Below are 16,655 nucleotides of genomic sequence, written 5' to 3' on the forward strand. Positions count from 1 at the left end.
CTAATTGAGAATCTATTTTAGGAATGAGAAGGATGGTATACCAGCAAATTTTATACCTCTCTTTGACAAGTGCGTGCAGATACCTCAAGTAGGAGTGACACGATCGTTGAATGTCCATGTCACTGCTGCAATTTGTATATGGCAATATGCAAACCAACATATATTAAAGTAATAATTTTTCCATATTTGTATACAAAATATTTACAAGATGATATGTTAAATAAATGTATTTTAAAATAAACATTGTAATACTTAACAAAAAAGAAAATATTTGATATTCATATCTTTCATATATTTACGAGCAGGTAAATCTATAATTTATTTATACAGAATTATCTATATAAGATACATATATAACATATTTAAACATTGTATCCGACAATATGTCGCTTTCCGATGCATTCACCAACAAAGAACCAACAATATATTTCAGCAGCCACTAGGGTATTTATGATACCTTCACGTACAGTAACATCGCGATAGCGGCCAGTTCGTGCGGAGTGAATCAGTTTTGAAAATCCGCTACGAATTGCAGGGATATCCTTTAGACTAGGTGGCGTCAATTCTACTTTGGCATATTGCAGCCATACTTGCAGCACAGGCTTTGCATGATTAACACCAACTGTAATTCATATATATTATAGTTTTATTTACCTTTTAAAGAAAAAATGTTTAAAACTTTTTCTCTATTTTTTCAACAGGTGAGACAAATGACTAGTGTCCGACTGAAACTAGGTTTTGTCATCAAAACTAGGTTTTGAAATTAAGTTCGATTTTGGTTTCAGTAATTTAATTATTAATTATTAATTATACATAATTAAACTAAAAAAAGTTTTTAGCTTTGGTTTCGGCCGAAACTGACTTAAAAACCGGAATTCGGTCTTGGTTTCGATTTTGGTGACAAAATCTAGTTTCGGTCGAACACGAATGCTAAGTACTCCGAGATGTGCTAAACATAGTTTAGGTGGCAATCGAAAGTTTGGCCATTTTTTGACTAAAACCGAAAGGTAGCCTTGAATAGTATTTTAGGCCGAAGCCAACCGAAACCGAACCTTTGGTTGAACACTATGAGTGAAGTGTGACTTTTCATTCATATATATTCAAATATATTCATATATATTTTAACATTGCCGTCTTCAAAATAATAAATAAATCAAAAGAAGATATGCATTTTGGATGTTTTTCGAAACACGCGAGGATCGTGTTATCGGTTTTTTACTTCGTTTGAATACGGAATTCCAAAATTATAGCCAAAACGCTCTAGATATTAAGAAAAAATTTTGAGATACATTTTAAACAAAAGAAAGCAACAACTAATTTAATCAGCTCTTGAGCCATCTGAGCAAATTTATTTCATGCTTTCATTAAAACCGACTTTCATTTTTATCACTGAATTTTTTACTATAAAAAAATAAATAAAATTTTGTAGTGAAGGCTATTATTGGAAAGCGTTTATAAAATACTGTGTATTAATAGGAACTAAAGGAGAATATCTTTGTTAAGGAGTTAGCCCACCCACCCTTCAGGCTTCAAAAAATTCTTTTGTTTTTTAATTTATAATCATAGAAATATGATGGAGGTGGTTTTATAGTAAAATTCCAATTATATTATGTTGGTATAGCTGATTTTGTAATTCCCACGTGCTTCAAAAAACACTGCAAAATGCACATCTTCCTTTAAGCAATGAAAATATATACAAAATAATCAAACTGTAACTTAAAAATATTTTTCGTATTATTAATAAATATTAATGTGTAAAAAAATAGAAAAAAAAGTTTAATGTAATAATGATTTAAATGTATGTAGCAATAAACAACGTTGACACATTTTTACTAGTGTGACATATTTAAGAGAATATTATAATTTATTTTATAATTCAAGAATTTTATATTTCTACATAGAAATATGATTTTTTTTAATTAAAAAATGTTCTTTAAACTCTTAGTTTTTATGAATATTTATTAAAATTCTTATATTTTATTTGCGATAAAATTACTTAAAACCAGGATTGGGTAAGTTAATATTTTTTTTAAATAAATTAAAGTTAATGGATTATAAAATTAATTCGGTTAAGTTAAAAGTTACATAAATTAAATACTAACTCAGTTAAAGTTATGTTAAGATTAATTTAACTTAAGTTAAAATAAAAGTTAATTTTGAGAAGCTTTATTTACAATTAAATTAAAAAGCTATATAATTTATTTAATTCAAATTACCAACATAATTACAGTATCGATCATAAAATGTATTTAATATTTTATTTGTAAATTAAATTATATTAGTTATATAACATAACAAAAAAAAGTTGGTTTTCATGCAAAAATGCATTTTTATTTTATAATTTTTTCTTTCGCCCAGATAAAAATTTTAATTTAAAAAAAAGTTAAGTTGAAGTTTATAAGTTCAAAAATAACTAGTTAAAGTTAAAAATTAAGTCATTTAAAATTAACTAAATTAAATTAAAAGTTATTAACTATTTTACTTTATTAATAACTTTCAATTTTTTAATTAGTTACTATCCAACCCTGCTTAAAACTTTCCTGCCTACAAGACTAAATGCTTTTATAAATATATTTTTTAAAAATTATACAGTTAAAACATTTGAAAAGATTCGAAAAAAGTTTATATATTAATCATAAACTTATTCTTAAACTTGATCAAGTACTTATATTACATAAAAAGAATTAAAAACCTTAATTATTATGGTATAAAACAAAAACCTTGTTAGAAATATTCTATTGAATGTTTGATAAAAGAACCCTGCAGAGATCTTATGAAAATTGGCCTCCAGTTAAATTGGCTTAAATTTTGGTAAAAGATAGTTCTTTTCTCTAACCTCCTGAACAAAAGTCTCAATTGGTACAACTCACAAAAAGTTATAGATCTTTGTGTACATGCCTTTACAGCAAAGTTTTTTTTAGCAACACTCTGTAATTTACCAACTCATTTATTTGCTACGTGTGCCTCTATGTGTCAATATACTCATACAATACATTTAATATACATACTCACACATGCACACAGACACATATACATGCATCACATACATAAATGCACAAACATAGGCACGCCTACGAACATACAGGCACACAGAATATAAAGGCACGTACATAAAAATCTATAAATTTTTGTGAGTTATGGCCATTTAGACTTTGTGATTTTGACTTCCTTTTCAACTTATTGCTACTTATTCCATCAAAATACACATTTTTAATTCTTCTAAGCATAGAAGAAAATCATTTAGTACAAGTTTTTGTGAGTTGTGGCCATTGAGACTTTTGTTCAGGAGACTTTTGTTAAGAAGTATCTTTTACCAAAATTTGAGCCAATTTTCATAAGATCTGTGCGAGATCCTTTCGATACATTTAATAGATAAAATTTAAATGTAGAATGCAACAAAATTTTAATTACATTTTTCTGAAAAGATTATTTTCTGTGTTCAATGAAAAACATTTTAATAAAAATGAGAATTTAATAAAAAAATTAATAAAATTTTAATAAACTTTATTAATTAAATATTATTTAATAAAAGAATTTTTATTGAAATTCTAATGTTTGATGATCACAACAAAAAGCATACTCTGTTACGACAAACCAACATTTTATTTAAAAATTATAATGAATTTTTTATAAAAGTGCAATGAAAAATACTCCATATTAATAAAATCTTTATTAATTAGAATTCAAATTTTATCATTACTTTTCATAAGTTTGATAACTTTTTAAATAAAATTTTAATGAAATCATTGATCAGAGATTCAAAATGAATATAAAATTCAAGAAATTATCTGTCAAGTTTGGCAAATCTGATAAAAATTATATCTACATATTTGTACAATGTTTTATGTTAAAAAATAAGCCTGTTCTTTGTCACTGCACTGCTGCAATAAGTTAAAATAACACAAATATATTTTTTCTCATTCTAACTTATTGCACCAATAAAGACCAAGCCTAATATATTTATTAAGTTTTAAGTAAATCGTGATTATATTAATTTTTAAAATATCACAATTTTCAAAGTTTTATTTTTTTCTACATTAACCTATATTAATCAAATTGGACTTTCGTTTGAAAATTTGAAAATGACTTGTATATTACTGTTTCAACAATGAAAGACATAACCTCAACAAAATACAAAATTCAATCAACAGAGATTTAGACATTTAATAGAATATTTGATACGAAGGTGTCAACGCTAAACTTTTATCATAATTATTTTCAAATAATTATTTAAAAATATTAAAATTGATGACAATAATACACGTTACATAATACTAGTACAGTAAGAAATGCAGTAAAATTAATTCTTGCTTGAAATAATCGTATGACAAATATGTATGTTAATAACGTAAAATATTGTTCATACGTTTCACCAATTCGGTCGATTTTGTAACGAGTCGTGCCATCGCTTGCCAATTTTATTTTTTAGAGAGGAAAAAGTGAACGGATTTCCTTAAAAATGGTCAGAAAATCAACTAGATCTTAAACAGTTCTTAAATACCACTGGATACCAGAAGCAGCGTTGCCAACTCTTGCTCAACGCGTATTCCATCAGATTAGTCTTATTCTACTAGATACCACCAGATAGCTAATCGTAAGGGAGCGTTCCCACTGAGCGGTCCCATGGAGCGCGGATTATGCGGAAGCGGAACGAGCGGATCACCAATCACAGGACCGTTTCGACGGTCGCGAGATCATTCTGATAGAACTCTTTCAAAGATTCCGTCGAAACGGTTCTGTGATTGGTGATCCGCTCGTTCCGCTTCCACATAATCCGCTCCATGGGACCGCACCCTCAGGGTGACGTCCCATGCCGCGTATTAGCCCGGATCTACAATAGGGGCTGCGTTCAGATTCCCCACCCGAGTGTTTCCAGGTATCATTTTATCCTTGTTATTTATATATACTGAATGTTAAACAAGGATAAAACTACATCTGAGGACACTCGGGTGAGGAATCTGAACGCACCCAAGTGTAGTAAGCCTTATGCCATAAGAAATTGACCAATTATAATTGAATGTGAGAAGAATAAACGAATATAATTGGTTAATTCCTTAGGGCTTAAGGCTTATTACTACACCTATTTTAGATCTGGCCTTACGAGATAACGCGCGTATCGGGCGTATTAAATTTCGACCAATGACAGACGATCCGCCGTTTTTGATACGCTGACGATCCGCGGACATTCAGGATGACGTCCCATGGCGCGTATTACGATACGCGCGTATCGGACGTATTAAATTTCGACCAATGATAGACGATCCGCCGTTTTTGATACGTTGACGATCCGCGGAAATTCATATAATCGAGCGGATCGCACACATACATATGCACAATCATATATTGTTACATGGCGTGTGCACTGGGCAGTGTATATATTTACTTTTTTTTACTATAACCTCTTTTTACTTTAACCTCTTCAGATTCATGAGTACTACACGTGCTACTCCTTCTTGTCACTTTTTGTGTACTTCTTATGGGCACGAAAGGTTAGAAATGGCCACGCATGCTTGTGTGTGTGTGTGTGTGTGTTCGATACGCCGAAATGTGGCTCTTATGTCCCATGGAGCGGATTACGCGGAAGCAGAATCAGCGGATCACTAATCACGGGATCGTTTTAATAGACCCTTTTCAAAAATTCCGTTGAAACAGTCCCATGATTGGTGATCCGCTCGTTCCGCTTCCGCGTAATCCGCTCATGGGACATAAAAGACATATTTCGGCGTACTAAAAGCAGCGGAATATCTGTGATTGGTTACAGAGTTCGAAACGCGCGTATCGCAATACGCGCCATGGGACGTCACCCTAAGGATATATCCAGACAAACTTGCATAAGCGCATAAGCATATACATAAAAAAATTGATTGGTCTACAAGCATTTACATAAGAAAATAAACCAATCGAATTCCTTATGCATATGCTTATGCGATTATGCAAGTTTGTGTGGATATACCATAAGAAAAAGTTACATGATCGTTGCCGTATTACATTTTGCCCATCGATATATAGTACTGGATGGAGCATGCGGCCAAATTTCTTTGATGTTCCGTCTGGAGAGATTTAGAAAGAGAGAAGTAGATGTGTGAGCTCGGATCTCTCTTTCTACTCTCTCTTCATTGGTTGAATTTTGCGTTAGGAGAAAGGGAAAAGTACCGTATCGCAGTGTTGTTCCTGGGGCCGCTTTTTCTCGCGCATGCGCGTCAAATGTAATATTATTATAGTATAAAAGTAGAAAAATCTGATTTATATAGGTTTTTTAGGCGTTTTATTTTGATTATATATTTAAACATTATACAAAATTTTTTTTAAAAGTCAAGATTGTATAAAATCAAATAAAATAACCCCTACAGCATGAAATATTGCTGCAACGTTGCAGAAATATTGCAATAGTGCATAATATAACCAATATTGCAGAAATATTGTAGCAATATTACAAATATAATATTCCCTAGCAAATGTTGCACAATATTGCAGCAATATTACAAATGTAATATTTTTTAGCAGATGTTGTGCAATATTGTAGCAATATTACAAATGTAATATTTCCTAACAGATATTGCACAATATTGTGGCAATATTATATTGCAACCGTGCAAAATTTATTTCCGTATAATCCGTATTTCTTAATCTAGAACTAACAATAAGTAATATTTTACATAGTTTTAAGGGACAAATAAAAAAATAGAGCAGGATTATTTTATTTTAAATTTTTATGTAAGATTAGAGCTAAAAGATACATAGATGTGCAACAAATTCTGTAATCACGACAGCGTTGCGTCCCATACTAGATTGAGTGAAGCAAGTCCAGAAGATGTTCACTCTGACTTATATATATAATACATTAATTAAACATGTGTGAACCATACATGCATGTGTAATTCTAGCATATAAATTGATCAGGATGGGCATTTTCTGGACTTGCTTCATTTTAATGCTTACTTAAATCTAGAATGGAACGATATTCGATATCCGTTGGTGTATGTTAATTTAATTAATTACTTTTTTAATTAATAATTTTTTTAATTATTGTGCCGTAACGGTATGACAATAAATTCATTTTCCGTTTTTCGTATAATACACATCTTACATATTATTTGATTAATTTAACCACCTGCAACATTTCCTTCATATTGCGCATTAACGTTTCAGAAATATTACAGCAATCTTACAAGAAATATTGCAGCAATATTGCTGAAATATTAAAGAAATTTTACGGGGAATATTGCAGAAATATTGCAGACATATTGGACAATATTGTTTTGGAACGGACATAGAAATATTGCTGCAATATTGCAGCAATATTTTCTGCAATATTCCAATCTTGCAAAATAATATTTCTGCAACGTTGCAGCAATATTTCATGCTGTAGGGGATATTTATGCATTTGTATCTAACCCACACAGCACACTTTATCCTGAGGATATCCCAAATTATCCCAGACAGACGAAGGCGATCCCACGGATATCTCAATGAGTAGCTCCCGGGATATCCTACAAAAATATTTTAAAATATCGTAAAATATCTTAAGATATCATATGATATCTTATTAATACATTTCGATATCCCAAAAAATATCTTAAAATATTATAAGATATTGTAAGATATTCATTAATATCTTACGATATCCTATTACATCAAAATAATATCCCATCATATCTTTTTTATCTCTACAATTAATGGAGCATAAATCAAGTGTAAAGGAAAAGTTAATTATAATGTAACAAAAGAGTGACAGAAGTGTAAATTAAATCTTTAAGAAACGTAGATTAAAACGTCAGAACATAAAGAAAATACACTTATGGAAACAATGTGGCATATTAATAATATGCCACATATACTAAAAAATTATAAAAAATGACATTAAAAAAATTGTTTTATTTTATACAAACAGAGCAAAAACAGATTTTTTAATAAGTTAGTCTACATACTATTTTGCGCGCATATATAAAAATAGTAAAAAAAGTAAAAAAAATGGTAAAACTTCATATTTATTTATAAAAATATAAGTTAACTATACATGTTTTATCCTTTTGACAACATCTATTGTAATGATCTGTAACAAATATGAATCCATAAACAAGAAGTGTTTATGGATCACCACGAAGCGTTAGAATGCGTATGGTCTTCGAAGTCAAGCGACATCGGCGAGGGTTGACACTTGGATGGGTGACCGTTTTTTCAGGTATAGAGAATATTAAACTATTAAACATGCTTTAACAAGTACGACGGCTTGGCTAAAACATGTTATATTATAGTCTTCTTTCTCTTACAAAATTGCCGTAAAAATTATTAGAATTTTTTATTTTTTATTCAAGTTTTTTTCAATTCTTAGAAACTCTCAAAAATACTTAGAAATATTCAAAAATTTTTTAAATTAATCAAAATTTTTTATTTTTAAAGTTTTTCCGAGAAACGTTTCAATTATAAAAAATCGAAACATTTATCAGAAATCCTGAGAAAAATTTTTTTAATTCTGACAAATTTTTTCACTAGGGTATATTACGATATCTCAGGAAATCCCTTGGACATTCTCTGGATATCGTTTGAGATATCTACAGGATGTCAAATCCTGTGGACATTTGTGCATCCCTTGGATATCCCTCGGATATCGCAGACGATCCACGGATATCCAACGATATTGCGATATCCCAAAATGACATCCCAGGGACATCCCTAGGATAAAGTGTGCTGTGTGGGAATATATCTATTTGGACCTCAGGGCTCCATAGCTCCATGAGCCGCTCCTACCCACACATCGTCTTGTCTCTTTCTACGTCCATCAAGACGATTTCTGTCATATGCTCCATCCAGTACTATGGCCGGAATTCATAGTCGAATCTTATTCAAGTTCCAGCTTGAGCACGATCTTGAGACGTCAATGCTGTTATTTCATTGGTTAAGTAAGTCTCAAGTCGGCTCGAAGCTAGACTTAAGGACGGGATTCATAGACCGATCTTAAGCTCAAGCATTGTCTTAAGTCTAGCTTCGAGCCGACTTGAGACTTACTTAACCAATGAAATAACAGCATTGACGTCTCAAGATCGTGCTTAAGCTGGAACTTGAATAAGATTTGACTATGAATTCCGGCCTAAGACAATGCTTGAGCTTAAGATCGGTCTATGAATCCCGTCCTTATATATCGATGATTTTGCCATGAACAGATAAAGTAATACCACAGCGCATGCGCTATGGCTCCTGCAGTCTGCCTATGGCTCCTGTAATTTTATGTGCTTCCACCTTTATGGCTCCTGGGGCTCTATTCTTGAATTCATTCGCAAGAGAAACGTATTCGCAAATTCTGATCTTACAGAAAAGTTGGAAATTTATTGGCTATCGTATGGCTATTAACCAATAAACTTACAACTTTCTGTTAGAGCAAGTATTTGCGTATACGTTTCTCTTGCAAATGACTTCAAGAATTGGGCCCCTGTAATTTTATCATAGGCCGGTATTCATAGTTGGATCTTATATTTAAGATCATCTTAAGTACTGTCTTAAGATGCCATCAGCCAATCACAGAGCCGTATTAGCATCTTAAGACATTGCTTGAGACGATCTTTAAATAAGATTCGATTATGAATACCGGCCATAGACCTTATATATATGGACCGGCAATTGCCTACAGTTTGTGTATGGAAAACGGTGTCCAGAAGAGGTGCGAGAGAGAAACAGACTTTTTAGTACTTCTTTCTCTAAAGTTACCGGAAATAACTATCGCGCATGTCAGCACACATGCATACATATATATATACACACACACATAAGTTAAAACATGTGACCAAAACGTATCCAATCATTGGATTTCAATGTATAATATGTACAAGCATGCGCGAAACATATTTCCGGACTCTTTAGAGAGAGAAGTATGGACACGGTTTCGCTTTGTATTGCCAGTCCATATCTATAAGGTCTATGAATTTTATGTGCTTCCACCTTAAGGGCCACCGCACAAGCTTTTTCGTAACGCGTTACGTTACGTTAAGTGCTCCATAAACCTAAGTTTGTACTTAAAATTAAACTTACTCAACGCACAAAGAAACTTTTAACGTAAGTTCTTAAGTTCTTACGTTAAGGATTTCTTTGTGCGTTGATTTAAGTTAAATTTTAAGTACAACTTAGGTTCGTATGGAGTACTTAACGTAACGTAACGCGTTATGGAAGAGTTTGTGCGGTGGCCCTAAAGATGCGAATTCATGCAGCGAGAAATCGTTGGCGACTTGGGAGAAGTGGGGGAAAAAGTGACGCCAGCGACAAGTATCCGTCGCTTTTCTCCCGGTACATATTCATGTGACGACAAATCGCTAGCGACTTCAATGTCAGTAAAAGGCTAATAATTGCGGAGAAATAATTATTGTTTGTAATAAAAATTGAAGAGTAGTAAATAAAAATGAAGGTGACAATACGTACAAACGGAGTGTATACCGCTCAGTGTGCAAATAATTTGAAAATAGCTATAACAACCCAGATAGCACAAAATATTTATAAAATATTTATAAAATATTTATAAAAAGGAAAAATATTTATAATAAATATTTTGTACATATTTTTATGTCCAAGTTTGTCAGGTATAAAAAAAAGTAATACTAAAAAAATTAATGATAAACATTTATGACAATATTTATACTATTAATTATTATCAAAGAATATTTCAAGTTCATATATCATAAATATTTTTTAGTACATTTTAAAAATATATTCTTTATAATGTTGATAATATTTTTGTATCATTTCTAAATGGTTTATGAAAAATAATTATATAATCTTTAAAAATATTTTTTGAAAATAAATTTGTAAAATATATTTATATTTATGATAATATTTTGTGTTATCAGGGGTTCTATTCTTGAATTCATTCGCAAGAGAAACGTATACGCAAATACTCGCTCTAACAGAAAGTTGTAAGTTTATTGATTAATAGCCATACGATAGCCAATAAATTTCTAACTTTTCTGTAAGAACAGAATTTGCGAATACGTTTCTCTTGCGAATAAATTCAAGAATCGAGCCCCTGAGAAGAGCCGTCAAGAAGCAATTGCAACTGCTGTAATGTTGGAGTTGCAAAGAACGCAAAAGAAGCGAAATTACAAAAAGAAGCAGTGTTCACGATTATTCATATTGCTCCTTCTTCTCCTTTCCCGCGTGGATATCCGAATATTGCTCCCTGAAAGGCGCGATGTGACGACTTGTCGATGCTGTTCAGACAAGACGAACTTCTGACGATTTGTCGCTACGACACAATGGCCTAGTTTACATCGTGCATTTGATACGCGTATCAAATAGTAAATAACTAGTGAATGTGTTTAATCATTGGCTGATCAGCTTAAATTCACTACTTGATACGCGTATCAAATGCACGATGTAAACTAGGCCATTATCTACGTAGAGGGGGAAAGTCGCTAGCGATTTCTCGCTGCATGAATTCGCACCTTATGGCTCTGGCACACTAGACGCGATAAGCGACGAGCGATGAGCGATATCCAATAACAGTTCTGCTTTTTCCAACATGGCGATGAAATGTTCGAAAATGTAAAGCTCTCATTGGATATCGCTCATTGCTCGTCGCTTATCGCGTCTAGTGTGCGAGAGTCATAGCTCTAGTTTACACCGAGCACTTGGTACGCGTATCAAATAGTAAATAACTAGTGAATGTGTTTAATCATTGGCTGATCAGCTTAAATTCACTACTTGATACGCATACCAAGTACTCGGTGTAAACTAGGGCATAGACTTGGTACGCGTATCAAATAGTAAATAACTAGTGAATGTGTTTAATCATTGGCTGATCAGCTTAATTCACTACTTGATACGCGTACCAAGTGCTCGGTGTAAACTAGTAGATTGGCTGATCAGCTTAAATTCACTACTTGATACGCGTACCAAGTGCTCAGTGTAAACTAGGGCATAAGGGCAGACCAGCGCGATTTCCGTCGCGCGCGACGCGCGATAACCAATGGGCGTATAGAGATAAGTGGAAAGGCGGTCGCTCATTGGACATCGCGCGTCGCGCGCGACAGAATCGCGCGCTGGTCTGCTGGAGCCATTAGAAAGGAACAAACTACACGTGTGTGTACTCTCTCTCCTCTCTTGCAATGTATAGGGGAGAATGCAGCACTAGAGGAATGCTCTTCTCGCAGTTCGAAGACGCTTCTTTAGAGGGCAGATCAAATAATCTTCCCAATTTAAACATGTAACAGCACTTCGTACAAATATATTATCGAAGAGTCTGGGAAATGTTATTTGTCGACAATTGCGTCCATATAGCGTTGTAATTTTCTCACGTTTAATTTTGACAGGTTTCTTTTCTAGGTTTCCAATTCTTCAAAAAGAATATTATTCCATCGGAGGGAATATTATATCACCTGAATTGTTTCGAGAATTGCTTGATTAGTCATTCTATGGTTGATATTTTGCTGATAGTTTTAACGTAAAGATGGTAAGAAGAGTTGGTTTATCACAAGCCTGTCTTTTGTTTCTGAAAACTAACTTTGTTCTACAATTATATATATTTTTTTGTTTTTATCAACAATAGCATCGTTCTTGCATAAAATTTCCTTGCTGGATTCTATTTATTGTGAACTTTTAACATTAACGAAAAAAGGATTTAAAAGTTACCACATTTCAAACTGTTCGCGAAATTTCTATGGTTTATACAAAAATATTACCGCGTCGTTTACTGTTGGGGAAATTAACAAAATGTATAACTGCGATAAATTTCAACGAGCTTATGTTAAAAAAATATTTTAATTGTGATTTTAAGTGCATATTAAATGTAATATTAAATGTAAATACTTCTATGATTCTGTTTATATTAACCTAAAGCTGATCAAAATTTAAGAGAATAATATATATAGTTTGAGATTTATGTGTTATTTATATTTAAATAAAATAAATTGTGTGCATGTTTGTGTGTGTGTATATACATATATGTATTAAATTATTTAATATTGTTTTTTAATTAAATATTTATAAAAAGTTATATTAATGACAATATTTGATAAAGAATAAAATTTTCTTGTTTATTTACATATATATATTAGCAGATTTTTAACTATTGACTTTCCATATATCCAAATCTGTAAGATAAATAATGTATATTATAATAATAGAAAAGTTATATAATCTATATTATATTTATTAAAAATTAATTATTCAGATTATTATAATATTATACAATTTATATTTTTTGAAATTATTTTTTTATATAAAGATTTAAGGTTAAATAAATTATTTTTATTAAAAAAAAAACTAAAATTAATGGTTATAAAATTAATTTTGAGAAATGTTAACTTAAAATATTACAATTTATACAAATACGATATACAAATTTCATGTTTTTAAAATTAAATAATCTTAATAACAAAACAACTACAATATGCATTATTAAATAAATCTATTACTTTGTTTGTAAATTAAATTCATATAAAATTATAAAAAATATCTTTTATTGGGAAATATTTTACATTGGTAATTTTTAATTTAAAAAAGTTGCTACCTTTATGTATCTTAAAAAGATACTAATTGAAGTTTAAATTTAACTTGTTTATAATTAATTAAGTTGCTAAAGTTAAAGTTATTAACTTTTTAAGTATAGTTTTCATTAAGTTTGTATTATTTATACTTCTGTTTTATTTGTTTTTAGTCCCATACAATACTGCTAGTACAGCCGGGCGTCAGACCTGAAACAAGAACATATTCTGATTATGAAAGCATCAATGAATGTATGGAAGGTAAAAATATATGAAAATGATAAATTATAATTTATAGTAATATTGAATTATAAATGTTACTTAATTTATAATTTTATAATGAGACAGATGCTTTTTATTATTTATTTTGTATATAATTATAATTTTTTTATAAAAATATCAATTGTATATTAGAATTTTTCAACTGGAATGCTGTGTTGCACAAGTGTGTCGTGGTAATTTTAGAGAAAGTAAAAAGAAACGAAAAATATAGAAGTAAAACATACAAGTGAGGTTTAAAGTAATAAAAATTTTTAATTTTAAAAATTATATATTTTTTTTAATTAAAATAACATTGCAATTTACACACTTTTAAAATAATGAATTAAAAAATAAAATTGTAAAGTTTAATATTTATCTTTGAATGTCTTGGGGATTTCTGATAAAAGATGACTACATAAGAACAAAATTGTGTTAAAGAAAAAAAAGAGAGGGCTAATAGTAAATCTCTTTGACAAATTTAAGAACTTGGTGCTGCTAAATTGAATAAGGAAACAGTGAACTCAATTTGTAAGTAATAACGAATTTAATCCGAATATTATTATTTTGTTATGTTTGAAGGTTTAGCAGTGCCAATCTTTTTTACATTAAAAGTTTTTAATGTAAAAGTTTTTAATGTTACATTAAAAATTTTATTTTAATTTTATTTTGTTATTTTTCTAATTTTTTGTAATTAAATTTTACATTTTATTAAATATATTTGAGTTGATAGAAAAATAAATCTAAAAATGGGAATACAAAGATATATATTACTTAGATCCTATATATATTATTACAGTTCTATATTTTAAGTATTAAAAATAATAAAGTAGCAATAAATAAAATGGTTTAATTTCTGACAATGTCCAAAATATTAAAAATCCATATTAAAAATGTTAAATTTTTTTTTAATTAAAAATTGAATGAAGTTGTATTTATTATCAATGAAATGAATAAAAAATTGTTAAATTTACATAAAATTAAATACTATTAAATAATAATGTAATTGTGTAAATTATTATATTATGTGTAATTATATTCAAAAGTATTTAAAGCTCCTGGCCTCTCAGCCAAAAACTCCACATTTATATAGTGGTGATACAGTTATAAGTAATAAGAACTATAAGGCGAAAAAATAATGTGTTAACAACCCAGTTTATTCTTGTGTGCTATTTTGTTATTATTTACTTTATGCTGGTGCTGTAGCATATGTGACATATTTGTAAAACTTTTAAAATAGTCCGAAAACTAAAATTAGTGAAGAAAATAGTAAGTAGAAAAAATATTTTCCATTCTTTTGACAGTTGTCAAACTGTGTGTTGTCAGATAATTAGGTTTTAACGATTAGGCTATGACACTCATTTTATGATTGTGAAAAGGAAAAAGTATTATTTCTAAACAATCTTACAAGTGTACTGAAACGGGATCTGAAGTGTCATTTTATTGAAATATCTTTTTATTTAAAAATGGTGCGCGAGAATTTTCAGTATGATATTTCTAGCCTTTGACATCATGAATTTAGTGACTGGTGAGGGTCCAAAAACCTTAAGATTGATTTTCTAGTATTTGGAACACTGTCAGTAAATAAGTAATTTAGTATGAGAGAATGCACACAATTTTTTATTATTATATTACCTGTGATTGCAAATAAATTATATAAAATAACTAACTTTATAATATTATATTAATGAGTTTATATTAATCATTTATTTATTACAGGTGTCTGTAAAATTTATGAAGAGCACTTGAAAAGACGAAATCCGAATACTCCAACCATTACTTATGACATTAGTCAGCTATTCGACTTCGTTGATCAATTAACGGATTTGTCTTGTCTTGTATATCAAAAATCAACCAATACCTATGCTCCCTATAATAAGGATTGGATCAAAGAAAAGATATATGTATTATTGCGTAGAGCTGCAGGACATGGCGAATAAATGATATATAAGATGCATATATACGTGTGTGTTCTACATAAGATAATTTTAAGCACATCTATATTATTTGTTGTAATAAATCTATAATTTACGATATCTTGATGTATGACATATTTTGATGTAATACTTACGTTATATATTACCTTCCTTATTACATATACAGTTTAAATTGAAATTAATATTCATATAATTTTTTATATTTTAACCATGTATTCAAGTATGATGTGTCTATATAAATTACTATCTATAAAAATTATATTAATTGCATTTTAACTGATACTAGTATAAGATAGTATCTACAGAAGAATAATTATATTAATATTTTCAATCATGAGTAAATTTCAAATTTTACACATATATTGCTTATTCACTATGTACTACAATGACAAAAGAATTTCATTTAAAAGCGATAGTTTTATTTTTTGAAGAAAATAAGCAATATAAGTATTATATACGGTAGAAAAAAATAGAAATAATATAAGTTACCATGCTAAAACTGGCTAAAACATGATTTCATTCTAATAGAAAATATACACTCTCACTCTATCAACTTAGTCTTTTGATTTTAGTCACAAGGCGCATTTATTTAGGAGGTATATAGTGTGTTTGAAAAGTCCAATGTTTATATGGTAGATGCATCATACTGACATGAATAAAAAAAGGTTAATAAATATTAGTAAAAAACTCAATTATTTCTGTGAGATATATACATTTTATTTACAGATATTTATACAAAATATATAGTGTAATCTTGATATGACTACATGTTTTCATTTCTATATACATTTGACATTCTACAGAGTCACAAGTTCCTATGCAACACTGATTATTGTAGAAAGTTTTCGAAAAGGGTTGAATTTTTTACATTTTATGTAGAGGAAAGAAGGCTGTTATGAACTACTTTATGTTGAATTTTGGATAATTGTCTAAATTACATATTTTAGTTTTAAAATTTATGGTCATAATTGTATTCATTCAAAAAAAGGCTTTT

General features: G+C 29.7%; 3 protein-coding genes across 5 annotated transcripts in view; 2 read left to right on the top strand and 1 right to left on the bottom strand.

Moving 5' to 3' along the window:
• Nucleotides 1-413, top strand: part of LOC105836856 — a 70,837-nt gene extending 70,424 nt beyond the window's left edge. For 2 of the 3 annotated variants that reach the window (XM_036295439.1, XM_036295437.1), the window contains one exon: nucleotides 22-413. In XM_036295439.1, coding sequence (XP_036151332.1) covers nucleotides 22-172 — 151 coding nt within the window. In that variant the 3' untranslated portion in view covers nucleotides 173-413. The remainder of the gene's footprint in view (nucleotides 1-21) is intronic. The other variant, XM_036295438.1, reaches the window with a different exon arrangement.
• On the bottom strand, nucleotides 271-4,524 carry LOC105836857 (ATP synthase subunit g, mitochondrial). Its single transcript, XM_012681175.2, has 2 exons — nucleotides 4,367-4,524; nucleotides 271-622 (listed from the first exon to the last, which is right to left on the bottom strand). Exons 1-2 carry the CDS (start codon nucleotides 4,404-4,406, stop codon nucleotides 363-365), a joined length of 300 nt encoding a protein of 99 aa, XP_012536629.1. The 5' UTR covers nucleotides 4,407-4,524; the 3' UTR covers nucleotides 271-362.
• A 7,657-nt stretch (nucleotides 4,525-12,181) lies between these two features.
• LOC105828264 (enhancer of rudimentary homolog) lies at nucleotides 12,182-15,917 on the top strand. Its single transcript, XM_012666514.3, has 3 exons — nucleotides 12,182-12,433; nucleotides 13,640-13,727; nucleotides 15,444-15,917. The coding sequence occupies exons 1-3, from the start codon at nucleotides 12,431-12,433 to the stop codon at nucleotides 15,662-15,664; spliced, it is 312 nt and encodes a 103-aa protein (XP_012521968.1). The 5' UTR covers nucleotides 12,182-12,430; the 3' UTR covers nucleotides 15,665-15,917.
• Nucleotides 15,918-16,655: the final 738 nt, after the last annotated feature.

Source organism: Monomorium pharaonis, chromosome 1 (genome assembly GCF_013373865.1).
Source record: "Monomorium pharaonis isolate MP-MQ-018 chromosome 1, ASM1337386v2, whole genome shotgun sequence".
In the NCBI taxonomy this organism is placed as follows: Eukaryota; Metazoa; Arthropoda; class Insecta; order Hymenoptera; family Formicidae; genus Monomorium; species Monomorium pharaonis.